General features: G+C 44.9%; 2 protein-coding genes across 7 annotated transcripts; both read left to right on the top strand.

The window, feature by feature from the left end:
* The first annotated feature begins 90 nt into the window (after positions 1 to 90).
* On the top strand, positions 91 to 4,132 carry LOC105020848 (ras-related protein Rab-33B). Its single transcript, XM_010888169.5, has 3 exons — positions 91 to 1,145; positions 2,727 to 2,905; positions 3,015 to 4,132. The coding sequence occupies exons 1-3, from the start codon at positions 927 to 929 to the stop codon at positions 3,388 to 3,390; spliced, it is 774 nt and encodes a 257-aa protein (XP_010886471.1). The 5' UTR covers positions 91 to 926; the 3' UTR covers positions 3,391 to 4,132.
* A 3,378-nt stretch (positions 4,133 to 7,510) lies between these two features.
* On the top strand, positions 7,511 to 19,871 carry mgarp (mitochondria-localized glutamic acid-rich protein). 6 transcript variants are annotated; one of them, XM_034291204.1, is made up of 9 exons: positions 7,511 to 7,756; positions 11,062 to 11,165; positions 11,496 to 11,568; positions 12,177 to 12,188; positions 12,666 to 13,043; positions 16,319 to 16,863; positions 16,939 to 17,884; positions 18,283 to 18,343; positions 18,670 to 19,871. In XM_034291204.1, the coding sequence occupies exons 1-8, from the start codon at positions 7,678 to 7,680 to the stop codon at positions 18,324 to 18,326; spliced, it is 2,181 nt and encodes a 726-aa protein (XP_034147095.1). In that variant the 5' UTR covers positions 7,511 to 7,677; the 3' UTR covers positions 18,327 to 18,343; positions 18,670 to 19,871. The 6 variants fall into 6 exon arrangements, with proteins under 6 accessions (XP_034147095.1, XP_034147094.1, XP_034147093.1 ...); XM_034291203.1 differs by having other exon boundaries at positions 16,319 to 16,938; positions 16,996 to 17,884; XM_034291202.1 differs by having other exon boundaries at positions 16,319 to 17,422; positions 17,480 to 17,884.
* The last annotated feature ends 566 nt before the right edge of the window (positions 19,872 to 20,437 follow it).

Here is a 20,437-nt window from a genome sequence, read left to right as displayed (position 1 = left end):
CGTGAATGGGTGTGCTGTGTTTCTGATTGGGAGACTGGACACCATTTCATGCTTGTTTTATTAGGTCAAACATGAATTGCATCGTTCAAGTCGACATAGAGTCCTAAAATTGACAGTGCGTCTACCGCTAGGAAAAAGTCTTATCTTACACCGCGCTGTCGAAAGCATCTGCCCTTTTGATGTGGTCTACACGGTTGGACTTCCAAATGAATTATAGCTGATCCGCCATGATGACCTGTTTGGAATAATCTGATCACAGTACCGAAAGGTAATCAAAGTGTATCAGCCAATTTATTATAATGAAATTGAAAGTTTGAACACAGCTATGGCCTTGGTGACAGCCCATGTTGACATTGCCTGCACCTCGGTTTTTTTTTAATTAAATTTTAACAACATTTGAAGGGGACAGTTTGGTTGAGTTTAGCCAATCACTAAACAATTCAATTAGTTCGGTTGTACGACCCCCTTCCCCTTTAAATTTGGAGGTAATTGTGGCACCGCGCAGGAACAAGATAACTGTCAGAAAGGAATATTCTGGGAAATCTTTGCTGTTTATTCAGAGGACTAATTCATTGACAAAGCCGTAGAAAAGGCGTAGCCTTGCACCCACATATATACTTCTAATATATAAGGCCTGTATGCGTACACTAATATCACTAGATTCCTTATTTCCTTTGGCGAGCTTTATTAGCATGCTGTCAAATACGTAACCACCATATGGAGTCGCTAAGCTGTAAAACAAACACTTGCGTTTCTACACACCGCTCACGCGGTTAGCAACTGAAATCCAACGCATGTTTATAGCTTTTGAGTGACAAGTTTGCAGGGAAGAGCTGTGTCACTTTTATATAACGACAAAGACGTCGAAATAACATTTTCTTGTTTGGAAACGACTATTGTTTTCTTTAAGTGCGTTTTTAACTGATATGGAATCATCTCTGGAGTTCTCAAACTCGTTTACCAGTGTTTCTTCACCAGCCGCCCGTTATCGGATTTTCAAGATCATTGTGATAGGGGACTCCGGGGTCGGGAAGACCTGCCTCACCTACCGGTTGTGTGCGGGGGAGTTTCCCGAACGGACTGAAGCCACTATCGGTGTTGATTTCCGGGAGAGACTGGTCGATGTTCAAGGAGAGAAAATTAAGGTAAGATAACTGTGGGATATAGAACGTTTCAAACGTTATTTCATTTTTGTAAAATAGTTAGAACGCAGTTTATTCGCAAGAATCACAACGCAATGAGCTCGATTTTTACGCGGACGTGCACAAGTGCACAACAAATGTAGTTAAAACATTTTGCAAATCAATGTAGTTAAATTAGTTTGCAACTGAACCGCGTTCTTTGGACGAACCAATACACCCAAAGATTTTGAACTCCTAATCGTCCAGACTGCTCAAACACAAAGTTAGATACATATTCGTAGTTAACGTTTTACCTAGCCTACACTACTTCAGGTCAATAACTACATTCACTATTACTTCTTTCTGGGGAGTCGTTGGATGCCCAGTTGAAAGTACTGACAAAATATTGTTATTTGTCTTTAATTAATAATTTGGTTTAATACGTTTTCGTACACAACACAATGTTTAGCAGAATTAACACATCGTGTCGGTTTTGCAGACACGGATTAAGTCTAGTCTAGGACTAAAACAATAAACTCAATTGAGTTTAACATTTTATTAGATTTTTTTTTTTTTAGGCTTTTACAAGATTTAATCCGTGTCTGCGAAACCAACCCATGTTTTAAGTATTAGAATTTATGACGCCAAACGCGATTCCAGTTCAACCCTTAATTAAGCAAACTGCTGTATTTGGTATGTTCGGTGAAATGACTAACTACGAAGTGTTTTTATTGTGTAATTTGATGTATTTTGGGTTCTGTGCAGGATGCAGTGAAGAAAGAGGGTGTTGGCCAACCATGAACATGTCCGAAACGCCACACTATTCCTTAGCAAGTGCATTACTTTTGGTTCCGTTTAGCTCACTTTGTAGAGCATGGAGTTCGCAACATCGGGGTTGTTGTTTCGCTTCCAACGGGCGGCCCGTATGAAAATGTCCTTTAGCCAACTGTAAGCAGGGCTGGAACTGAGCATATGCTTAATTACTAAAATGTAAATGTTTTGACCAGAGTCTGATGGGCCCTGATAACGGAAGGGCACTTGAAAGGACATGTGTTGTCTTCACAGTTCTCCTTTTAAAACAACAAGATAGAGGAAGTGATTTGTTTTGAAAAACAAGGCCTTGTTGATTCAGGTAAGTCTATAGATGGGCCAAACATGTATTGGAAATAGTTGAAGTGCCTCTCTGGCAAGCTGGCATCATGTGTTCACCAATTTGGGACTATTTATAGAGCTCTAAATTGTTGACATTACTAAACCGTTCTTCTCTGCCAATGTAGGATAGAGGTGTTGCCTGTCTGTCTTTATTTTACACAACGCAGGAATGATCTGTTTGTCAGCGGTTATTAACAGAGAGAACCAATGTATACTACTGATTATTTTCTATTAGGCACTTTATTGATCGATCTGTCAGCTCTTGTGCTTCTGTTGCTGAAACAGTCGCTTGATCTGCGAGTTTTCACCTTTCGGGCTCAGAATTCAATCTGGTTACCTTTCCAGCTGGTTGTATGATTTGACCACTAGGCTGATTCCCATTAAATGTACTGTAGAATGGGGGTTTCGACTTGAAGGGATATTGCAATTCTTTCTGACACTGTCTCCCTCTAGCTCCAGCTGTGGGACACCGCGGGCCAGGAACGGTTCCGAAAGTCCATGATCCAGCAGTACTATCGGAACGTCCATGCGGTTCTGTTGGTGTATGACGTCACCAGGCCGGCCACGTTTAGAGGGCTCTCAGCTTGGGTAGAAGAGTGCCGGCAGAATTTGGTGGGCCCGGAGATACCCAGGTCAGTCACAGTTCTGTTGGGTTTCACCACAGGTGGTACGAAAGTGGGCAGTCCCTCAGGGTTCGGGGGGGGGGTGCCTAAACTCTGCCTGAAATATGTCCGTCCGCAGGTTCCTCGTGGGAAACAAGAGCGACCTCCGTGACGTCCACAGACGTGACCCCCGTGCCCCCCAAAACGAAGGCCAGGTCTCCAGAGAGCAGGCCCGGGAGTTTGCCACGGCCCACCGGATGGTTCTGTTCGAGACCTCCGCCAAAAGCCCTGCCGGGGGAGGCTTAGGAGGAGCGCCAGGGGGGGTCAAACAGGACAGCGTGGAGGCCATGTTTATGGCTCTGGCCTCCAGGCTGAAGAGGCAGGCGAGACCTCCTTCCCTGGTTCTCAGCACCGGAGTGTCTGGTTCCTATGGTGGGTCATACACTGGGGCGGGTTCGTTCAGACTGCCAGCAAAGAAGAACCCCGAGAAGGACTTCTGGACCTGTAACTGCTGAGGGGGTGGGGGGAGGGATTAGCGGGAGGATGGAGTGAACTCTTGAGGACCATCCCCCTGAAGAACTGAACTGTGTTTGTTGACCATGCTCTGAGGGAGGGACGGAAGGGCACTCTCTGTTCCTTAAACCTTTGGGCCTGGACCCTGGCACGTGAGAGGTGGGCCGTGAGTGGCGAAACGACTCCTATAATCACGCACTCTTTATTTGAAGGTCTGTTTGGGTCACGCAAGTATGGTGAATCTCTTGTTTTGGTCACGTGAGCACGATCACCTTCTCGTTTGGGTCAAGGGAGCATGGGGTTTTGAGAAGTTGGGCATAATGGGGTTTGCTGTGTCTAATATACACTTGCTAAGGGCTTCCCCCCCCCCCCCTATTCTTTTTAAATACGACACGTTGCAGAGTTCTGTTATTCACCCCTTAGTTGTGATATATTGGCCATATACCACAAACCCCTGAGAAACCTTATCTTTACCATGAACTGGCGAACAATGCAATGAGACCAGAAAGTACACCACAGAAACCACTATCTCATACCAGGGCTTTTAGCCAATCACCATTTATGGGTCTGAACCAACTGGTTTATACTTAAACTTAATGACACTTGTGAAGTTGGGCATGAACAGACATGATGTTTTCATGTTTCAGGAAAGTTGTCATGACTGAATGTAAGATGACTATCTACATTCTTATTTTTAACTTGTATAAATGTCAATAAAGCAATCAATGTTCTCTGCAAAATTTGGATCAGTAGTACTGCCCAGTTATTGATCAAAGGTTGGTTGTGTTGTTCATTTGATGGCCTTTTGTCAGGGTTTTGTAGTGATCAAATGTAGTTTGTTTACTTCTGCAGTGATCATTTTGAAGTTTCACAAGTGTATATAATAGCCCATGATAGAGACAGAGTGAGTTAAATAAGGGCCTTTTACTCCTTAAAGCTGATTCACTCCACGGAGGAAAAATAAATTATCTGCAATTTTGTTCGTTTTGAGTGTTAGTAGTTCTGTCCACCGGTCAGAATCTGCTGACTCAGTGTGTCACAGGACCACATGTCTTCTGCTCTTGGCACCAGATGACACACATGGTACCAACAGCTGTGTGGGTGGTTTGGTACGATGGTGCAACATTCATCAGCTAGCTAGCAGAGGGTTTCCCCCTCAGACTTCCCTTGGACCTGGTGAAAGCAAATGCCCAAAATGTCTAGAGCCTAAAACGGTACACTATTCTCTACATAGTAAAATAGTTCTAATAGGAGCCTTAGTGCCTTTAAGTGCTGGCACTGGGTCAGTTATGTTACCATCTGACCCAGAGCACCTGATGGAAAATCAGGGTTAACTGTCTGGCTGAAGGACTGAACTAGAGAATGTTCCCTTTGCTGTCCTAGTCTAATCGTCTGCTGTCCTAAGATGGGGGAGGAATGAAAATGGTTCACTTCAGCCTTTACCAGTGGGGGAAAAAAATACAGGTGTCTCCCCCAGTAGACTAGTGCAGGGGGGTAGCTGAGTCTGGTGTGCTAAACTCACTGGCTTCCACTAAAACGGAGAAAATGAAGAACCAGGATGTCTTGCTTTCTCTTCTGTCTTTTGATAAAACCTATTAATTACATGTTCCAGTTGAATTTAACAGCTTTTTAGATCGGTTCTTCGTTAACTGTTTTTAAAGATCGCTTTATGTCAAATTATACAACATTCACTAGAGGACGCAAAAGTACGCGGTACAATTCTCAGACAAGCAGAGACCGACAGAGACTGTCGCTATAATAATTTCAGTGTGATTACGTGTGTATGTGTTTTTGTATGCTTGTGATGTGTTTTATATTGTGATTTAATCCTTGATTATTTAAGAAAATCTAAATTTCGAGTCTGTATCGGTCTGTACACTAAAAGCATGATACAAATGATCCTCAATAAAAAAAAAAATCATAGTCAAATGACGCAGCTATACTGACATGAAGTGATTTGTACTACAGCAACACTCCCGCACACATTTTACTCTGCTGTAGGCGTGATATGAAATATGTCAGGGCTGTCGTACCTGGTTGCTGGGCTGACCAACGTGCAGCATATTCTGTGTCCAAAGTAATCATCAATCAATACAATTGTTAAGTTAGAGGAGAATGAGGAAATCCTTCAACCAGGATTTCTGGATAACGTGAGAATTTTTGTAATGTTACCAGAATTTGGCCACCCCAATTACGTCATAACAATGACCTGAAAATAGCTGACATGTCAGATCCATTCGTATGATGTTAGGCCAGATAAATGAATGCTTCTGTAATGTTGTTTAAGTGTTTTTAGGCCGAAAGAAGACAGTAGAAAGTTGCTCTGGAAACTACAGACTAATGTAATCACGGTATGCCATTAATTAACATTCCCGTAACAGCATCATGTAGACAGACTGAACACGATATAGATGTTGGTTCCATCGGTTTTGGACAATAATAACGCTAGCAGGTAGCTGGGTGGCATTTGCCCTAAGGATTTACTCACTCTCTCCTAATCCGTCCAAGGTTTTTGACTTTGCGAAGATAAATCGAAGCTCCAACTGATTACGCAAGACTTGGGATAATGAAGATTAGTTGCTGTATAATGTCAAATGTTCATACAAAGTCTGACTCTGATATAGTGTGTCACAAATTAAGATAAGAGAGGACATATTTAAATACAGCATTTGACATTATGGAGCCTGAGTTCGGGGCTGTTTTGAGGGCTCCCATAATTCTTTATGGAGAATGTGTCCGACATTTCTTCTTTGGTAGTCTTCAACAGTTTGTGAGGATGGATAAGCCAAGTACATTTGTAACCTCACGCAGATGACAATATTAAAATGGCAGATGCCTTTTAAGCCATGATAGAACGCACACGTTCTATATAAATTTGCAGCCTCACGCAGATTACTATGTTAAAATGTCGGATGCCTTTTAAGCCACGATAGAACGCACGCGTCCTATCATATCTATGGGGCGCGCCAATGCTTAGCGCACACGCGTAAAACACGCGGAAGAAACATCGTCCTCTATCCATCTCTATGGGAAGCAGTTATCCTGGACGAACAAATGAGTATTTCCCAAAGTAGGAAACGCATTTCTTTGGCTTTCCTTTCCCTTCTACTATCCTCCTTTTCCCAAAGCCACTGTCCATAACAGTCGTTTTAGGTCTGAAAGTCTAAGCCGAGGCACGTAGGCTATGTGGGCCCACAAAGCGCCATATTTGTCCACGGCCATGACAGTTACTAACAAGACGAGTAGCCTAATTAACGTCTTGTTCGTTTCCGCAGTACATGGCCTTCCAAGCACCCGCAGGAGAGGCTTTTAATCCACTTTGTGCGCAGTAGGGGGGAAGTGAGATTTGCTAGGAATCAGAGCAGACGAACGCTTTGACAGGTGACAGTTACCATTTGCCTTATCTGTCTGGATATAGATTAATAAGGCACTTTGTATTGGTGCAAACTTGTTTTAGCTTCGACCGCAACTAAAGGGTTGGATACTAGCTTAACCTAAATTGCGTAATGTTAGATACACTGAAAGAAAAGTTAATAATATGGAAAACCAATATAAGCTAGGCCAAAACACGTCGACATTGGGATGTCTAGGCCTATAATGTTTACGGCCTTAATCGGTTGAATTTGTTTCTCACCGGCCAAACAGTTGTTAAAATTAATTTTTTAGTAGGCTAACATTCTGATCAGGATATTCCATCACGTCATCTGCATCAGATGCAGTAATCAATGGTATATATAACAGTAATCCATTGTTTTAACAAAGTCATTATTTTTATAAAGTCATGAACAATTTTGGAGTGCAATATTTCTTCATTGCACTATCCCGGAAAAAAACAGATATTTAACAACTTTTTTGATAGAAAGGAACGAATTCAAACCAGATGAAAATGTCCATTATGTACTAAAAAGAACTCTGTAGTTGCGCACTGTGCAAAAGCTGAGCATGAATTACATCTCTGGTGTCATGTTACGCATCACATAATCCACCACAATGTCAATCTTTAATAATTAAAAATTTGCCAGGCTATTACATTTCACCCTGGTATATAAAAAGTGTCATGTTCAGGGGATGGTCATCTTAAACGAAGCATTAGGTATCTATTCAACCTTTGACCTGCCTTTGATGACGTTTTTAAAGAGGGTTTACCCTCTCGCTTCAGTACATTCTCTCTGCCTCCGCTCCAAAAGGCTGCAGTTGGCAGTCGCGCCCTGATCGCAGCTTCTCACACTCCCCGCGAGCTTTTATTCCCACGCGCGCTGCGAACTCCAGCTGCTGGATTTTTAGCAGAAATGTTGTTCTGCCGAGCTGTTTGGCAGAGACTTGGGCCTCTGGCACGAAAGACAGTGTTCCTCCCCTTATTCAAAAATGGTAAGTTGAGAGTAACCCTTAATTTTCACTGTCATTTGTTGTGATCTGTGGTTTTACCCAAAGGTCAGGAGTTTTTTTTTTGTCCAATTTGTGTGCAAGCAGTTTCGTTTGATAAATTGTGAACAAATCAAAAAAAAAATCTTGACTTCGTGCATATTTCATCTAGGGAATTAGACACATTGCGCGGCCGTGTTACACTTCGTTTAGAACTCATCCATCTTTCTTATAGTTCATGAAAACGCATAGAAGTCCAATTTAGTAATTTAAATGTAAAATTATCTTTGGCAACCAGTTGATGCAATAAATGATGTTCCCTATCCGAAAAGGGAGGTGTGTCAGTAAATCTTAGAACATGCAGTTCTGCCCATTTAATTACAAACCCGTACCCCGGTCAGAAAACGGTCGTAATGGGTTTATGTAACATGTATTTAATCCGAGTCGTGTCGAATTGTTTTGTTTAAGGCAAAGTTAGGACATCATGTACCAAATCTTATCTCCTATTTAGGTCTGTGGATAATTGCAAAGTTGCCCAGACGATGCACTTTCTGCATAGACTTCACTCTCGTTCGAGCACGAGGCATCCCACTGTCGAAGACCAATTTTTCTTGATACAGTTTTCATTCTCCCCAATGAGAATGTGCTAACTAAATGGATAAACTACTTTTGGTGTGCAGTGCTCATTCTAGAATCCAAATGTGCGTTGTTACGTAAGACGTTCCCCCGAGGGAGAGGAGTGTTGGTTTAATTTCCTGTTTCTGAGTTGTTGGTGAACTCCAAATACCGCAAGTGATGTCTCCTATTCTGTCGGTTTTTACACTACACACACACACCGGAATATAACCAAAGGCAAAGACGAACATTTTAAGAATAGACCAATATGCATTTGTACACGCACCTTGGTCGGCATTATGTTGTGATTATTGGTCCAAGATTTGTATTTAGGTTTTGGGCAGATGGGCCTCAATGGCCTGGGTTGTGTTAGCTATGGGTCGTTTGTGAATGAGAGTGCCTTTTCGGTGAACATTGGGAAGCAAATGTTCATAGTTATTTAAAGCATGCCAAACAAAGAGCCGTTCAGCATCCAAGTGAGCCGACTCCTTCAGTTGGACAGAGCCAGAGCAGCTGTGTATGGAAAGGGATGTGTGTGAGAGTGTAAACTTCTGTTCAGCTGAGAGGAACAGGTCTGTGTATGTATGCATTGTTGTTTTCATTGACGTAACTGCAATCGCATGCGTGTCGCATGGTGACGGGTATGACCTCTACATCAGCTTAACCGATTAGGGCCTCGCTCTCCATATAAATAACTGGACTTGGCCTTGGCAGGACCAGGGATTCCCAGGAGGCCGCATGCTCTCTCATGGGCATTATAGAGAGTGGCAGGGTGGGGTCAACCTGGTTCAACATGGAGGATGGCAGGGTGGGGTCAACCAAACTAAACGGGCATAGCCTCTGAACCGGACTAAGCGTGGTTGAGATTGTGGATTACAGTGTTTGGCTTCTCGCAGTGGAGTGTCCTGGTTGCGCTTCAGGGATCCATGGAGCTGTCATCTGGGCTAGCGGGCTAGCTTTGCGTTGTCATGAAGCTGAGCTGGCTCCACTTGGTTCTCCACAGAGCAGTGGGAAGACGCACCATGCCCTTAACCGGGGGAGGAGGGATGAGGTGGGGAGGGGTTAGGGGAGAGGGCGGAGACTGAGGAAGCTGGCAGGGAATGTTGCCCCGTTGTACATCGTGTTCCTTTTTACATGGGCTGATGGCGTGCATGTTGAAGACGACCGTGACAGCACACCGCTTACCGCGCGCGCACACACACTTCTCTTAAAGAAAATGTTTTCTAATTAATTGGGTGTTAACATGTTTAAGGACTCCTCTTGAGAGCTGTGGGGAAGGAACGCCACAAGGGTTCTCTGATGGGGAACACTACTCTGGAAGCTGCATTTCGCCTTGGCTTGTACAGACCTGCAGAAGCCATCCACCTCCAGCCAGTGAACAGGGCCAAGAGTCCCACTGGGGGTTCTTATTTGAGCAGTTGTCAGTGACCCAAAATTTGTGACACAAACACTATCTCTGCATGAGCACCGCTTCAAGACCATGTCTGTCAGTGCCCTGAGAATCTGAGATGCTTTGTTTACTTCCAGACGGAAAAAAACGAACGGAACGGTGGGTTCTATGCTTTGTGTATGGTAGTCAGGCTGTTCCCATACGTGCTCGACCGGGGTGTGTGATGAAAGGTCACGTTGCGTGTTCTGCCTCGTTCCGCTGGTGAAGTGATTAGGGGGGGTGTTAGGGGGAAGTTGCGGTGAAGCTTTGGAGGCCAGGAAGTTGGTGGTTTTATTTCTGGATGTGGTTTAATTGCTCCTCAGCCTAAAGAGTCAATCCTATTTACGCAAAGACATGCCGATGCAATCTGCCCTGCCCTTGTGGCCTAGCAGACGGTCGTCAACAACAACAACAACGAATTACAATAACAATATTGTTTATGGCCTCAAATATCTTTGCCTTTGGTTCATTACTTTTTTTCTAGTGTTGTTCTGTGCTGGAATTGACACTGAACACGTGTTTTAAACAAACCACACCTATCCTGCTGTCTAGGGTCAAAGGTCAAGCTAACTCGGCATCCCACATAAAGAGAGTGCAGTGCAGAACTGCGTTCAAAATCCTTTGAAATATTTTGAACGTTGGCTTCCGCCAGTTGGCAATTCCAGAGGGACTGGCTTCGGTCTCTTACCGGTCTGTCTATTGGCCGATGAAGCCAGGCAAAATGAATGAATCTGAGGTGATGCGTGACATGATTTCGAGTGGCACTTCAGCCCAGGCCTGGACCGGGGATGGGGGGGGGGCGGTTTGGCTCACGCCAACCCTTTCCGCCGCCTCCTGCGCTCTGGCTCTGATGCTCTGAATGCAAAAGGCCTCGCTGTATCTCTATTGTGTAACGGGATTAGCAGGGATCGAGGCTTGTTGCCCTGTCGCCGTGCCCTCAATGGAAAAGATGGCTGGCCAGGACGGTGGGGGAAGCCCAATATATGGATACCAGGTTGACACGCCACCGTTTCAGAAACTCCACATCCAGCTGCACGAGAGAAACCCGTTGCCACGACTCCTGTATCAAATTGTCTGTTCCGATACACGGCACAATCTATCGTGGGGGGCTACGTTCCAATGTCAGCGCTAGCTGACCATTTAGTGTGTGTTCCCAGTCCCAGTTGTGTGGCTGTGCCGATGGCATTAAGGAAGTGGGGCAACTTTTGTATGTAGCTTCCTGTTTACCTGGTCGGCCCATCGCCTCTATCTCCAATCTCCTCTACAGCTGGTCCGAAACGACAGATGTCCTTCGGGATCCCTGGAGGCTCCGCCACAAACATGGCCTACGTTGTTCTGTGTGGGGGGGGCCTCACCGCTGCTGTGGTATACGTAAGTACTGGTCCAGCATCAGTTTTGTGCGTCCGTCTGTAAGGATGACGGGTTCGATATTTAGAGTACAAAGCTGATCCTAGAACTGTAGTTTCCTTTCCTGTTAGTTACCGCCTCACCTGGTGTCTCTGGTCTGAATCAGTCCCCGGTTTGAAGGGGTTCTGGTTCAGACCAGAATTCTACAGCCCTGCGTTACAATGTAGTATCTGGCCAGTTTGGCAGACCCAGCTTTAGCCTAGTGCAGCACAAAAAACCAACCAACATTGGGTTCCCTTTTTCTGTGTTCCTTAACTGTTTCATGGCTCTTCCACTACTGTCTGTTCCATGTAGGCTTACAAGACTGTGAATGGTGACAGCGAACGATACAACGACCGGCTCGTCGAGATCGGCTCCAGGCAGAAGGGTCAGTAGCTTACTGTCTGCGATGTCACACTCTCTCTCTGCTCGTCGCGTGATATTCTAGCAAATGAATTGACACGGAACGAGAGCGGAGAAATCAGACTCGCAAGTTTGTATGACATTCTAGAATTTGTCGGATAACAGGAATGGCCTGCGTGAGAGTCGATTGGGAGCGGGAATGTCTTCTATGAGCACTGTGAAAACAGTAAGTGTGTCCACGGGCAGCCTTGCCGAATGTTTTCATTTTGCCGCGGACCCTGTTTTGGCACTGCGGCGAAGAAAGCTGCACGCCGGAATGATCTCTCTGAATGCGATTAATCTGCTCGTCAGGTCTGATTCCTGTCAGCAATCAGTTGATCCGCCAGGGTTTCTGGGCCCGCTGCCCAGAGCGCCAGATTGGTCTGTTGTGGTACTAGGTTCTTTCTCATTGGATTGTTGGTCAAAGACCCTTTTCATTAGTTTGCCTGGGGGGGGGTCTACGAGCGACGCCATTGGCTCATTTAGGGTCTGCGGCCATTGTAGGTGCCTTCATCCACAAATCCTCAGGAGAGTAATGCTTGTATGTAGACAATGGATGTCATTCTAAAGCCCTCTATTTTTCTTTTTTTACAGGTGAGGAAGAGGGTGAGTACATTGGGCTTTTCCTGTAGAGTAAATGCTTTGTGTGTGTTGAACACTCACTGGTCTGCTGTGGTCAAGACAGCCTTGTGAAAGTATGGTTTGCCAAAAATACAACCCCCCCCCCCAACTGAATGTTGGACTGCCCCAGTCTCGTAAATTAATCTGTTTAGACCTATAATTCTTATGTAAAAGTAATTACAGTAACAGGATGGATTTCCCCCTTTTTTTTGTATTTTCTCTAAACAGAACAAACATTTCTAACTGGAAATGCCTGTCATACATTTTTAATGAAAGGTTCGCTTATCCTGGTCTAGACTGCTGACTAGCCAGATCGGTTTCATCTCCCCAAGGGTCTTTAAAATGGCCTGATGGAGAGAACTTTGCGTAGCCAGAACAACCACAGCACTGTTTCTTAAGGGTTTGGAATTGAACAAACCTGCATCCCTCCCTTTGTCCCTAATCGCTCTTCCTCTGAAGCAGCAGCTCCATCGGCGGAGGAAGCCGAGCTAGCAGAGGAAGCCGAGCTGGCGGCCGAGGCCGTAGAGGCCCCAGAGGAAACGGCGCCAGTCGACGTGGAAGACGTGGCAACGGTTGCAGACCAACCTGTTGCAGAGGTTGCTGTGGAACCGGAGGTCGCGGAGGTCGTTGCCACTGAGGCCGTTGCCGAGGTCACGCCCGAGGCTGACCCGGAGGTCGCCTCCGAGGCTTCTCCTGGATTCTCGGAAGAGGCCCCTATCGCAGAGGCGCCCGCGGTTGAGGCCCACGGTGAGGAGGAGGAAGAAGAGGCGGAGGCGGCCCCCGACGCTCCTGAGGCAGAGGCAGTCACCGTCGCAGAGGCGCCCGCGGTTGAGGCCCACGGTGAGGAAGTAGCGGCAGAGGCGGCCCCCGTTGCCGAGTCGGCTGTGTGACGGGTGAAAGGTTTGCTAGACTGGAGCAATGGGCTTAGCTGTGGCGTGCGTCCTTTTCTTCTGTCCCCCTAACGGCCCAAACCCCTGCAAAAACCCCCAACCTGACAAAGGCCCGGTCTACATCCTATTCCCTATGTGTTGCATTGAGTCCAGGCCTCTCCCCGCAGGGCGGTGTCCTGCGACGTGTCGTGATTCCGCCGGGGGATGAGGCCCAGTCACAAAGTTGGATAAAGTAATGCACTACATTAGGAATGGGCTTCCCCTTATGGACGAGTTGTGATCCCCCCCCCCCCCCCCCCCCTCCTTTTTCCAATGAGAAACCCCTGCTTCGACTGGAGTCCGGTCCTCGTGGCCAGACTGGGCACGTTGGTTACGCGTGTCCGGTTAGGGGGGGTTGGCTGTCTCTTTCCTGACGACTGGTTCTGGCTGATTTTCACTAGAGTAAAATACTAACATTTCAACGTGGTTTAAGTTGACCCTGATATCTGTCAAGCAATACGTTTGTGAATCATTGGGGCCCAGAATTTGTAATTGTCACGGTTGGTTAAAACCTGTCTCTATTTCTGAGGGTTTTTTTTTTAAAACATTTTTATTATAATTTTTTTAAGCTGATGTTTTTTCAAAGATGGAAAAGAAGACCATGGAGTTATGATTGTAAAAGGGGTCCTCCTGAACCTAATTCTGTAGTGTCTGAAATGGCACCGTATTTGCTGAAAAGTATGCAAGGCTTTGATCGGAAGTGATGCACTATATGGGGAATAGGGTGCAATTGGGGATACACTGCTCCTGTATATTTCTCCCAAGTGACCCTTAGAATTCTGAAATCTGTTAGTTTTTCCTCCACTTTCCCTCAGAGCTGCTCTCCCACCTCTTACATGGTTTGACACTACTGGTTGCTGTTGTCTTTGAACCTGGGGAGAGTTCTAGAAGGATTAGCCCGGCAGTGAAGGCATAATGACCATGGTTCTAGAGTGCTAGTAATTGGAACTTCAGGGAACAATTGGATCTATCGGTTGTCTGCATCCCAGCTAATCTCTCACTCTGATGTCCAATAATCTTATTTTATCCTAGAAACTGTACCAGGGACAAGTCATCCCCTGCCAAATGCCGAAGGGGTTCAGTTTCCCCCTTGCCCCTAGTGCTGGGCATTTTGTAACCACTGCAAATTGTCCAAATAAAAGCCAATCTCGCTCTTGAATCAGTGTTTGGCACGGGGTGACTTCAAACCAACAAGCCTTCACGCATTAAGTATCTGTTTACAGAACCTGAGCCGGTCTTGAATACCTTCAAATCTCATTTCAAACACTGCCCTTAATAGTAGATTTCTCTTTAACCTGCCTTACCTTCTGTAAATGAAGCTGAATCCCAAACTTGTCGTATTTGAAGGTGGGGCACTCCTTTTGGAGAAGGTTCCTTTTGGCATTCAAAGCCTCCATTGTTGTATTTAAAAAATAAATAATAATAATCCTGCCAGTTGGTGTGTCTATTATCACAAGCCTTCCCATTAAACAGGGCACACAGCAAAAACACACCAGCCAGGTCTTACATGATGTATGGAAACTCTGAAGGACCACACACACACCCACTTTCCCTCTATAGTGCACCACTTCCACAGCCTTTTCTGATATTATTTGAGTCTAAACTGTGAAAGTTAAGGGAACATTTATAGTATCCCGACTGTTAAACTAAATATCCACCATTTCTATTTTTGGAAGTCAAGATGGATGCCATGACCAACTAATGATATGCTAGTGTTCAAAGGAATGTTTTGAGGGGTAAGTGTTAGTGATAAAGTAAGGAAACTCATTCAATAAAGACATTGTCGTCTACTTTTTGGACTTCCATTGCATTTTTAAACTTGTTTTAAATTCTTGCTGCTGCCGCTGTTCGTGTGCTACTAGATATTACCAGTTTATACAGCTTTGAAGTCATTCGAATCTCTGAAAAGTACAATACATCCAGTAGTCAGTGTATGTTTCAATGTTTAAACGTTATTGAATATGATCAGTATGTTAGTCATCATTACCAACATCTAAACTTTGATGCTGTCTAAAGCCATGCAGGCTGGCTCATTTTCCTCTTGGTTCAATTACAGTAGAATGTTTAGTCCTCACCAGGCCACACCTCCTGTTCACACCGGCAGTCCAATAAGAAGTAATCTAAATGGTCAAAATGCCACTTCCTGACACTAGAATTGGGTCTGCCAGTGTGAATGCCAGCATGCCCACCATTACACCGCTTTTAGTTTATTAGTGTGTACATTGGTTTTAGTGTGTATTTGGGCAGCGGTTCATTATCCAGCTACTTTGTGTTGCTTCTGTAGTAGGGTCAGTCACAACGCAATATTCATGCTCCTTCAAAGTGTTACGTCTTCCTGCCACGGTCAGAACGGATGTCGGTCCAATACGTTTCGAAGGAGCCCAGTTCTGAGGAGACTGTCGTGCGCCAATTGGTCCGTCATTGCCAGGCTTAATAGGACTGGCACAAATTCGTGTGGCACAAAGAGCTGTCAGCGCAGATGGACCTGACCGGTCCCATGGGTTTTTGAAAAGCAAAAAGGAGTTCCAGGTGCCTAGTTAGGAAACAAATCTGGAATTACCGTGACTTTTACGTGTAATTGAATTGTTGTTTTATGTTACGATGGTGCCAAATATGAATTAATAGTACTTAATGATTGTCAGTAAAAATTAATTATATTGTTGGAATTGGACCGCACAAGGATCAAATAGAATAATGGTAAGTTGCCCCCGGCAACCAATTTTCTGGGCAGACTACCTGGACAATAACTGACACTAACCGACAAGGAGCATGAAATGGCTGCTGGAACCCTCCCCTGTGATAGACTGCCTCAAAATGGGTCGGTGTCGGAACGGTGTCAAGGTGAGCGATCGTGAGATCGAGAATAACAGGTAAGTCCGTTACGTAGGCCTCTTCCCAGAATGGGTAATCACTGCCGTGAGCACACCCTGTATCATGGCTGCAAAAATCCCTGCGTAGAACATTACGGAATGTAAGATTACAATGTAAACATCAGTACCACTCATTGTGGGCACCATATTAAGACTTAAGGTAACTAGAAATGGCTTAGCATTACATCTCCATGAAATTGTAATCGTTGCGATGGAAGTGGATATGCATGTTCGTACACTTCCTCTGAAGTGGCTTCTGTCAGTGACCAACATGACTAATGTCGGGGGGGGGGGGGGGGGGTTGGTACTCTTCCAGGGTCTGTGTCGGACATCCTGTCTGCTTCCATGAAGCTCCTGGTGGGGACAGAGATAGCGGCCGCCTCCGTGGCCGAGAGGAGGCTCATTTCCGCCGTCCAACGCCTAGAAGACAAGGCTCTGGAATCATTGCCCTCCACCAACAATATACCACAACCACCAGAGCCGAAAGCAGAGGGAGTAGCTGAGGCCCCAGGTGAAGAAGGCGAGGCAATTGTCATGGAAACCGAAGAGCCCAAATCTGAAGGGGAGGCGGCAACCACTGAGCCCGAGGAAATACTTCAGCTTGTTGCTGAGGAAGTTGCCATAGAGGAGGAGCAGATGGCTACGACTTCCCTTAACGAGGACATGGAACTTGTTGCCGTTGAGGGGGAGGAGGAGGCACCAGTTGTAGAGCAGGATTCCTCAGAAGAGACACAGGCCCCTGCAGGAGAAGACTTCTCATCTGTGGTAAAGGTTGTAGCAGTGGACACCGCCCCTATGGAAGAGGTACAAGCAGTAGCCGACGAGACCCCAGTTCCGCAGGACGCCGCCCCTGTGGAAGAGGTACCAGCAGTGGAAGAGGTACCAGCAGTAACAGAGGAGACACAGGTTCTACAAGAGGCTGCCCCTGTAGAAGAGGTACCAGCAGTAGCCAACGAGACCCCAGTTCGGCAGGACTCCGCCCCTGTGGAAGAGGTACCAGCAGTAGCCGACGAGACCCCAGTTCGGGAGGACGCCGCCCCTGTGGAAGAGGTATCAGCAGTAGCCGACGAGACCCCAGTTCCGCAAGACACCGCCCCTGTGGAAGAGGTACCAGCAGTAGCCGACGAGACCCCAGTTCGGGAGGACGCCGCCCCTGTGGAAGAGGTATCAGCAGTAGCCGACGAGACCCCAGTTCCGCAAGACACCGCCCCTGTGGTAGAGGTACCAGCAGTAGTCGACGAGACCCCAGTTCATCAGGACGCCGCCCCTGTGGAAGAGGTACCAGCAGTAGCCGACGAGACCCCAGTTCGGCAGGACTCCGCCCCTTTGGAAGAGGTACCAGCAGTAGCCGACGAGACCCCTGTTTGGCAGGACGCCGCCCCTGTGGAAGAGGTACCAGCAGTAGCCGACGAGACCCCAGTTCGGGAGGACGCCGCCCCTGTGGAAGAGGTACCAGCAGTAGCCGACGAGACCCCAGTTCGGCAGGACGCCGGCTCAGGGGAGGCTGCCGAGGCGGAGGAGCCAGTAGCTGTGGAGGCGTACCAAATGTCTGAGGACGAAGAACTCGTCATACAGGCAGCTGCGCTGGCAGCAGCCTCCGTCTCGGATGCTGTTGATGTAGAGACTGAGGCAGCATCAGTGGAAGTCAAGAAGGCCGAACAAGGTGACGAATGCCATTGCAAAGCCCAAGCCTCTGGGGAGGTGGAAGTTGCAGAGGCAGAAGCAGCCCCTGTGGAAGTTGGCCCATTGGAGGAAGCAGCACTTGAATCTGTGGATGAAGTTGAGGCTCCCCGTGATGTTATGGAAGTATTGCAGGAGGCCATGCCTGAGTCTGAGGTGGTCATACTGGCTGAGGGCAAAACGGAGTTGGTTGAGGTGGAAGGTAAATGGTGTAAATGTTTTATCTTTTCTTATTTTGTATTAATTGTTATGATTATTTCATTTTTTTGTCATTTCTGCTACAGTTGGCTTCTTACCGTATATTTTGAGTTAGGAAAAGACAACTATTTTAGTCAAATATTTAGTTTTTTTCTTTGAGAGTTAAGGACCACAGAATGCTCACTTCATGCCTCCTTAAATCTTTCATTTCAAGTTGGCCTTTAACCTCCTTGCTCAGGGGTCTCACATTTAGCCCCACAGTGTAGCGTTAAGAAAACAAAATATTTAATTTAAGCCCCAATACAACTTGATGCAATTGCTGGATACTATATTGTGAGCCAACATATAGATTTTCCTTAAACTCTGTCCTGTTTCTCTGCCCCAATTTTACAATGCACGCAGGACAGACTACCAGGACAGTAAAAAGGTCATGCTCAGTGATGTAATAAGTACAGTACAAAAGGTAAATTGATATAATGATATACCCATAGAACTAGAACTACTAGAATGGACATTCCTATTTTTAATCGTTTTCATGGTAGGCTCAGGTTGGAGTGCTTGGAATGTTTGAACATCGCTCAGTTTTCTGTGTATTTCAAAATTATCTACCATTGACAAAAGGACATTAGATTGGAACTATGGGTGAAAAGTGACAAATCCCTTCTATTCATTCTAATTCTATGGAAGTACATAACCTTGGTCCCATGCTAGATGAGTGGCAGCAATAATCAATACAAATAAGAATCATCCAGTATCACTAAAATGGTTCCTATTGTTTTCCTTTTCTAGGTGCACAGAGCATGAGCCTGACACTGGTGACAGCCCAGTCATGAGGGGATAAAATAGAGACGTGCCTTCCAGAAACAGTCAGCACCCACCGCTCAGTCCTGCAGAATGATTAGCACGCGCACACACACAAAAATTTAGAGTACACATTATTTGGGTCCCTCTAATTCTCTTCTATAACAATAGTAAGTTGTCAGCTCAGTAGGAGTTCTCATTCAGCTTCTGTCTTGTGCACATCTGGAAGGTTTGAGGTGACAGTTAACAGATTTCTAACTGAAGGGAGTCTGACTAGATCCCCAAAGTACTTCCCAAAAGACACCTTACCCCGGATTAGGTGCACTATGTTGACCAGCCCCATAGGAGAATATGATCCCATTTCTTCTTTAACTTACCCATAGTTAAGGCTGTTAAAAAGCTGTACAAGACCACTACATTTAGGCAAAGAAATTAGGACGACTAGTAATTTGAGTTACTAGTCCCCCCCAGAGAATTAAATAAAAAATGGAATTGGTGTATAAACTAATAGATTAAGACTATATAGATTATTTTATACTTGAAGGACTGAGAAAGGTTAATTCCAAATTAAGTTTATTACATTTAAAGGGGAACTCTGTAGAATCCTGCTGCTAAACAATAACACAATTTGGTAAAACATTTTTATTTGAAACATGAACTTAAAACATGCCCTGCAGATGTCTACTGGTTATCTTTGCTTGTATGTGAACCTGTAGGGAAGTAATTATTGCCCCTTTAAGTTATTTGGCAGACTTCCTGTAAATTGAATATACAGTGTTTGGTTATATTTTCATACTTTTTTTTGGTTCTTGCCCCTGTGTAAATGTAATCCACTAACCTGGTATGTTAAGCACCATACTGTACTAACTGCATTCGATATTTATTTTTTAATGAGAGTATGTCTTGATTAGTTTGTGCACAAGCCATTAGATCGCTGGTTGCTAGATGTTATGATACTCTTTTGATGAAAATATGCAAAGCTACATGTAATAGTTCTGCCTGTGTTATTTCTTGTTCTGCTATACAAAACACAATATTCAAAGGCTAGTTGTCCATAATGTTCTGTCGTCATATGGTCATGTTGTTAATCAACGTTTTGTATGTTGAACTTTTGTTTCCTGTGATACATTTATAGTATGTGTGGGAAGATGCTATTTGTTATTACTTTATAAAAGGTCAATGCGCAGTTACACTATATTCCGAAACGTTTTTATTTACTAACTGTAGTTGTAAATATATTTAGAATTGACAAGTGTGTGCTGCACACATTTGACTTTGACGGTTGTTGAAACTATTTCCTGTCACATTTTTCCTATCACATTGAAAGGTTTTCTTCAGGTAGAGTAGTGTAATTTAATGGATGAAATTCAAAATTAATTTTGAATATTAGACAAATTTTATTGTGTGTACTGTATTGTAAATAAATAAAGAATTTTAACGTTTCTATGTTGTTACTGAACCATTTGTCTCATGGATAAAAAATACAAATATTCACACTAGATGGCGCAATGTATCTATTTCATTATCACCTTCAGTTAGTTTGAATGGGTGACAGAACCAATGAACTGGCCATGTTTATTGAACGCATACACCATGAAAACAAAATTTTGTATGCTATGCGTTGGACCAAAGATGAGTTGCTGTAATGCAAGTTATACAAAAAAAAGAAGAGGCCTGGTATGGAGTCTTTCAAGAAACAACAACTTACATGTACAATTACTTTAAAAAGTAGTCTTTTAGTCAACTGAAATATAGT

Source organism: Esox lucius, chromosome 25 (genome assembly GCF_011004845.1).
Source record: "Esox lucius isolate fEsoLuc1 chromosome 25, fEsoLuc1.pri, whole genome shotgun sequence".
NCBI lineage: Eukaryota > Metazoa > Chordata > Actinopteri > Esociformes > Esocidae > Esox > Esox lucius.
This window is presented reverse-complemented; position numbering and strand designations above follow the sequence as displayed.

Coding starts and splice junctions, on each gene's coding strand:
- mgarp (XM_013140613.4), top strand. CDS start 7,678: ATGTTGTTCTGCCGAGCTGTTTGGCAGAGACTTGGGCCTCTGGCACGA. Junction 7,757..11,061: donor CCTCCCCTTATTCAAAAATG/GTAAGTTGAGAG, acceptor TCTCCTCTACAG/CTGGTCCGAAACGACAGATG. Junction 11,166..11,495: donor TCACCGCTGCTGTGGTATAC/GTAAGTACTGGT, acceptor TGTTCCATGTAG/GCTTACAAGACTGTGAATGG.
- LOC105020848 (XM_010888169.5), top strand. CDS start 927: ATGGAATCATCTCTGGAGTTCTCAAACTCGTTTACCAGTGTTTCTTCA. Junction 1,146..2,726: donor TTCAAGGAGAGAAAATTAAG/GTAAGATAACTG, acceptor GTCTCCCTCTAG/CTCCAGCTGTGGGACACCGC. Junction 2,906..3,014: donor GTGGGCCCGGAGATACCCAG/GTCAGTCACAGT, acceptor GTCCGTCCGCAG/GTTCCTCGTGGGAAACAAGA.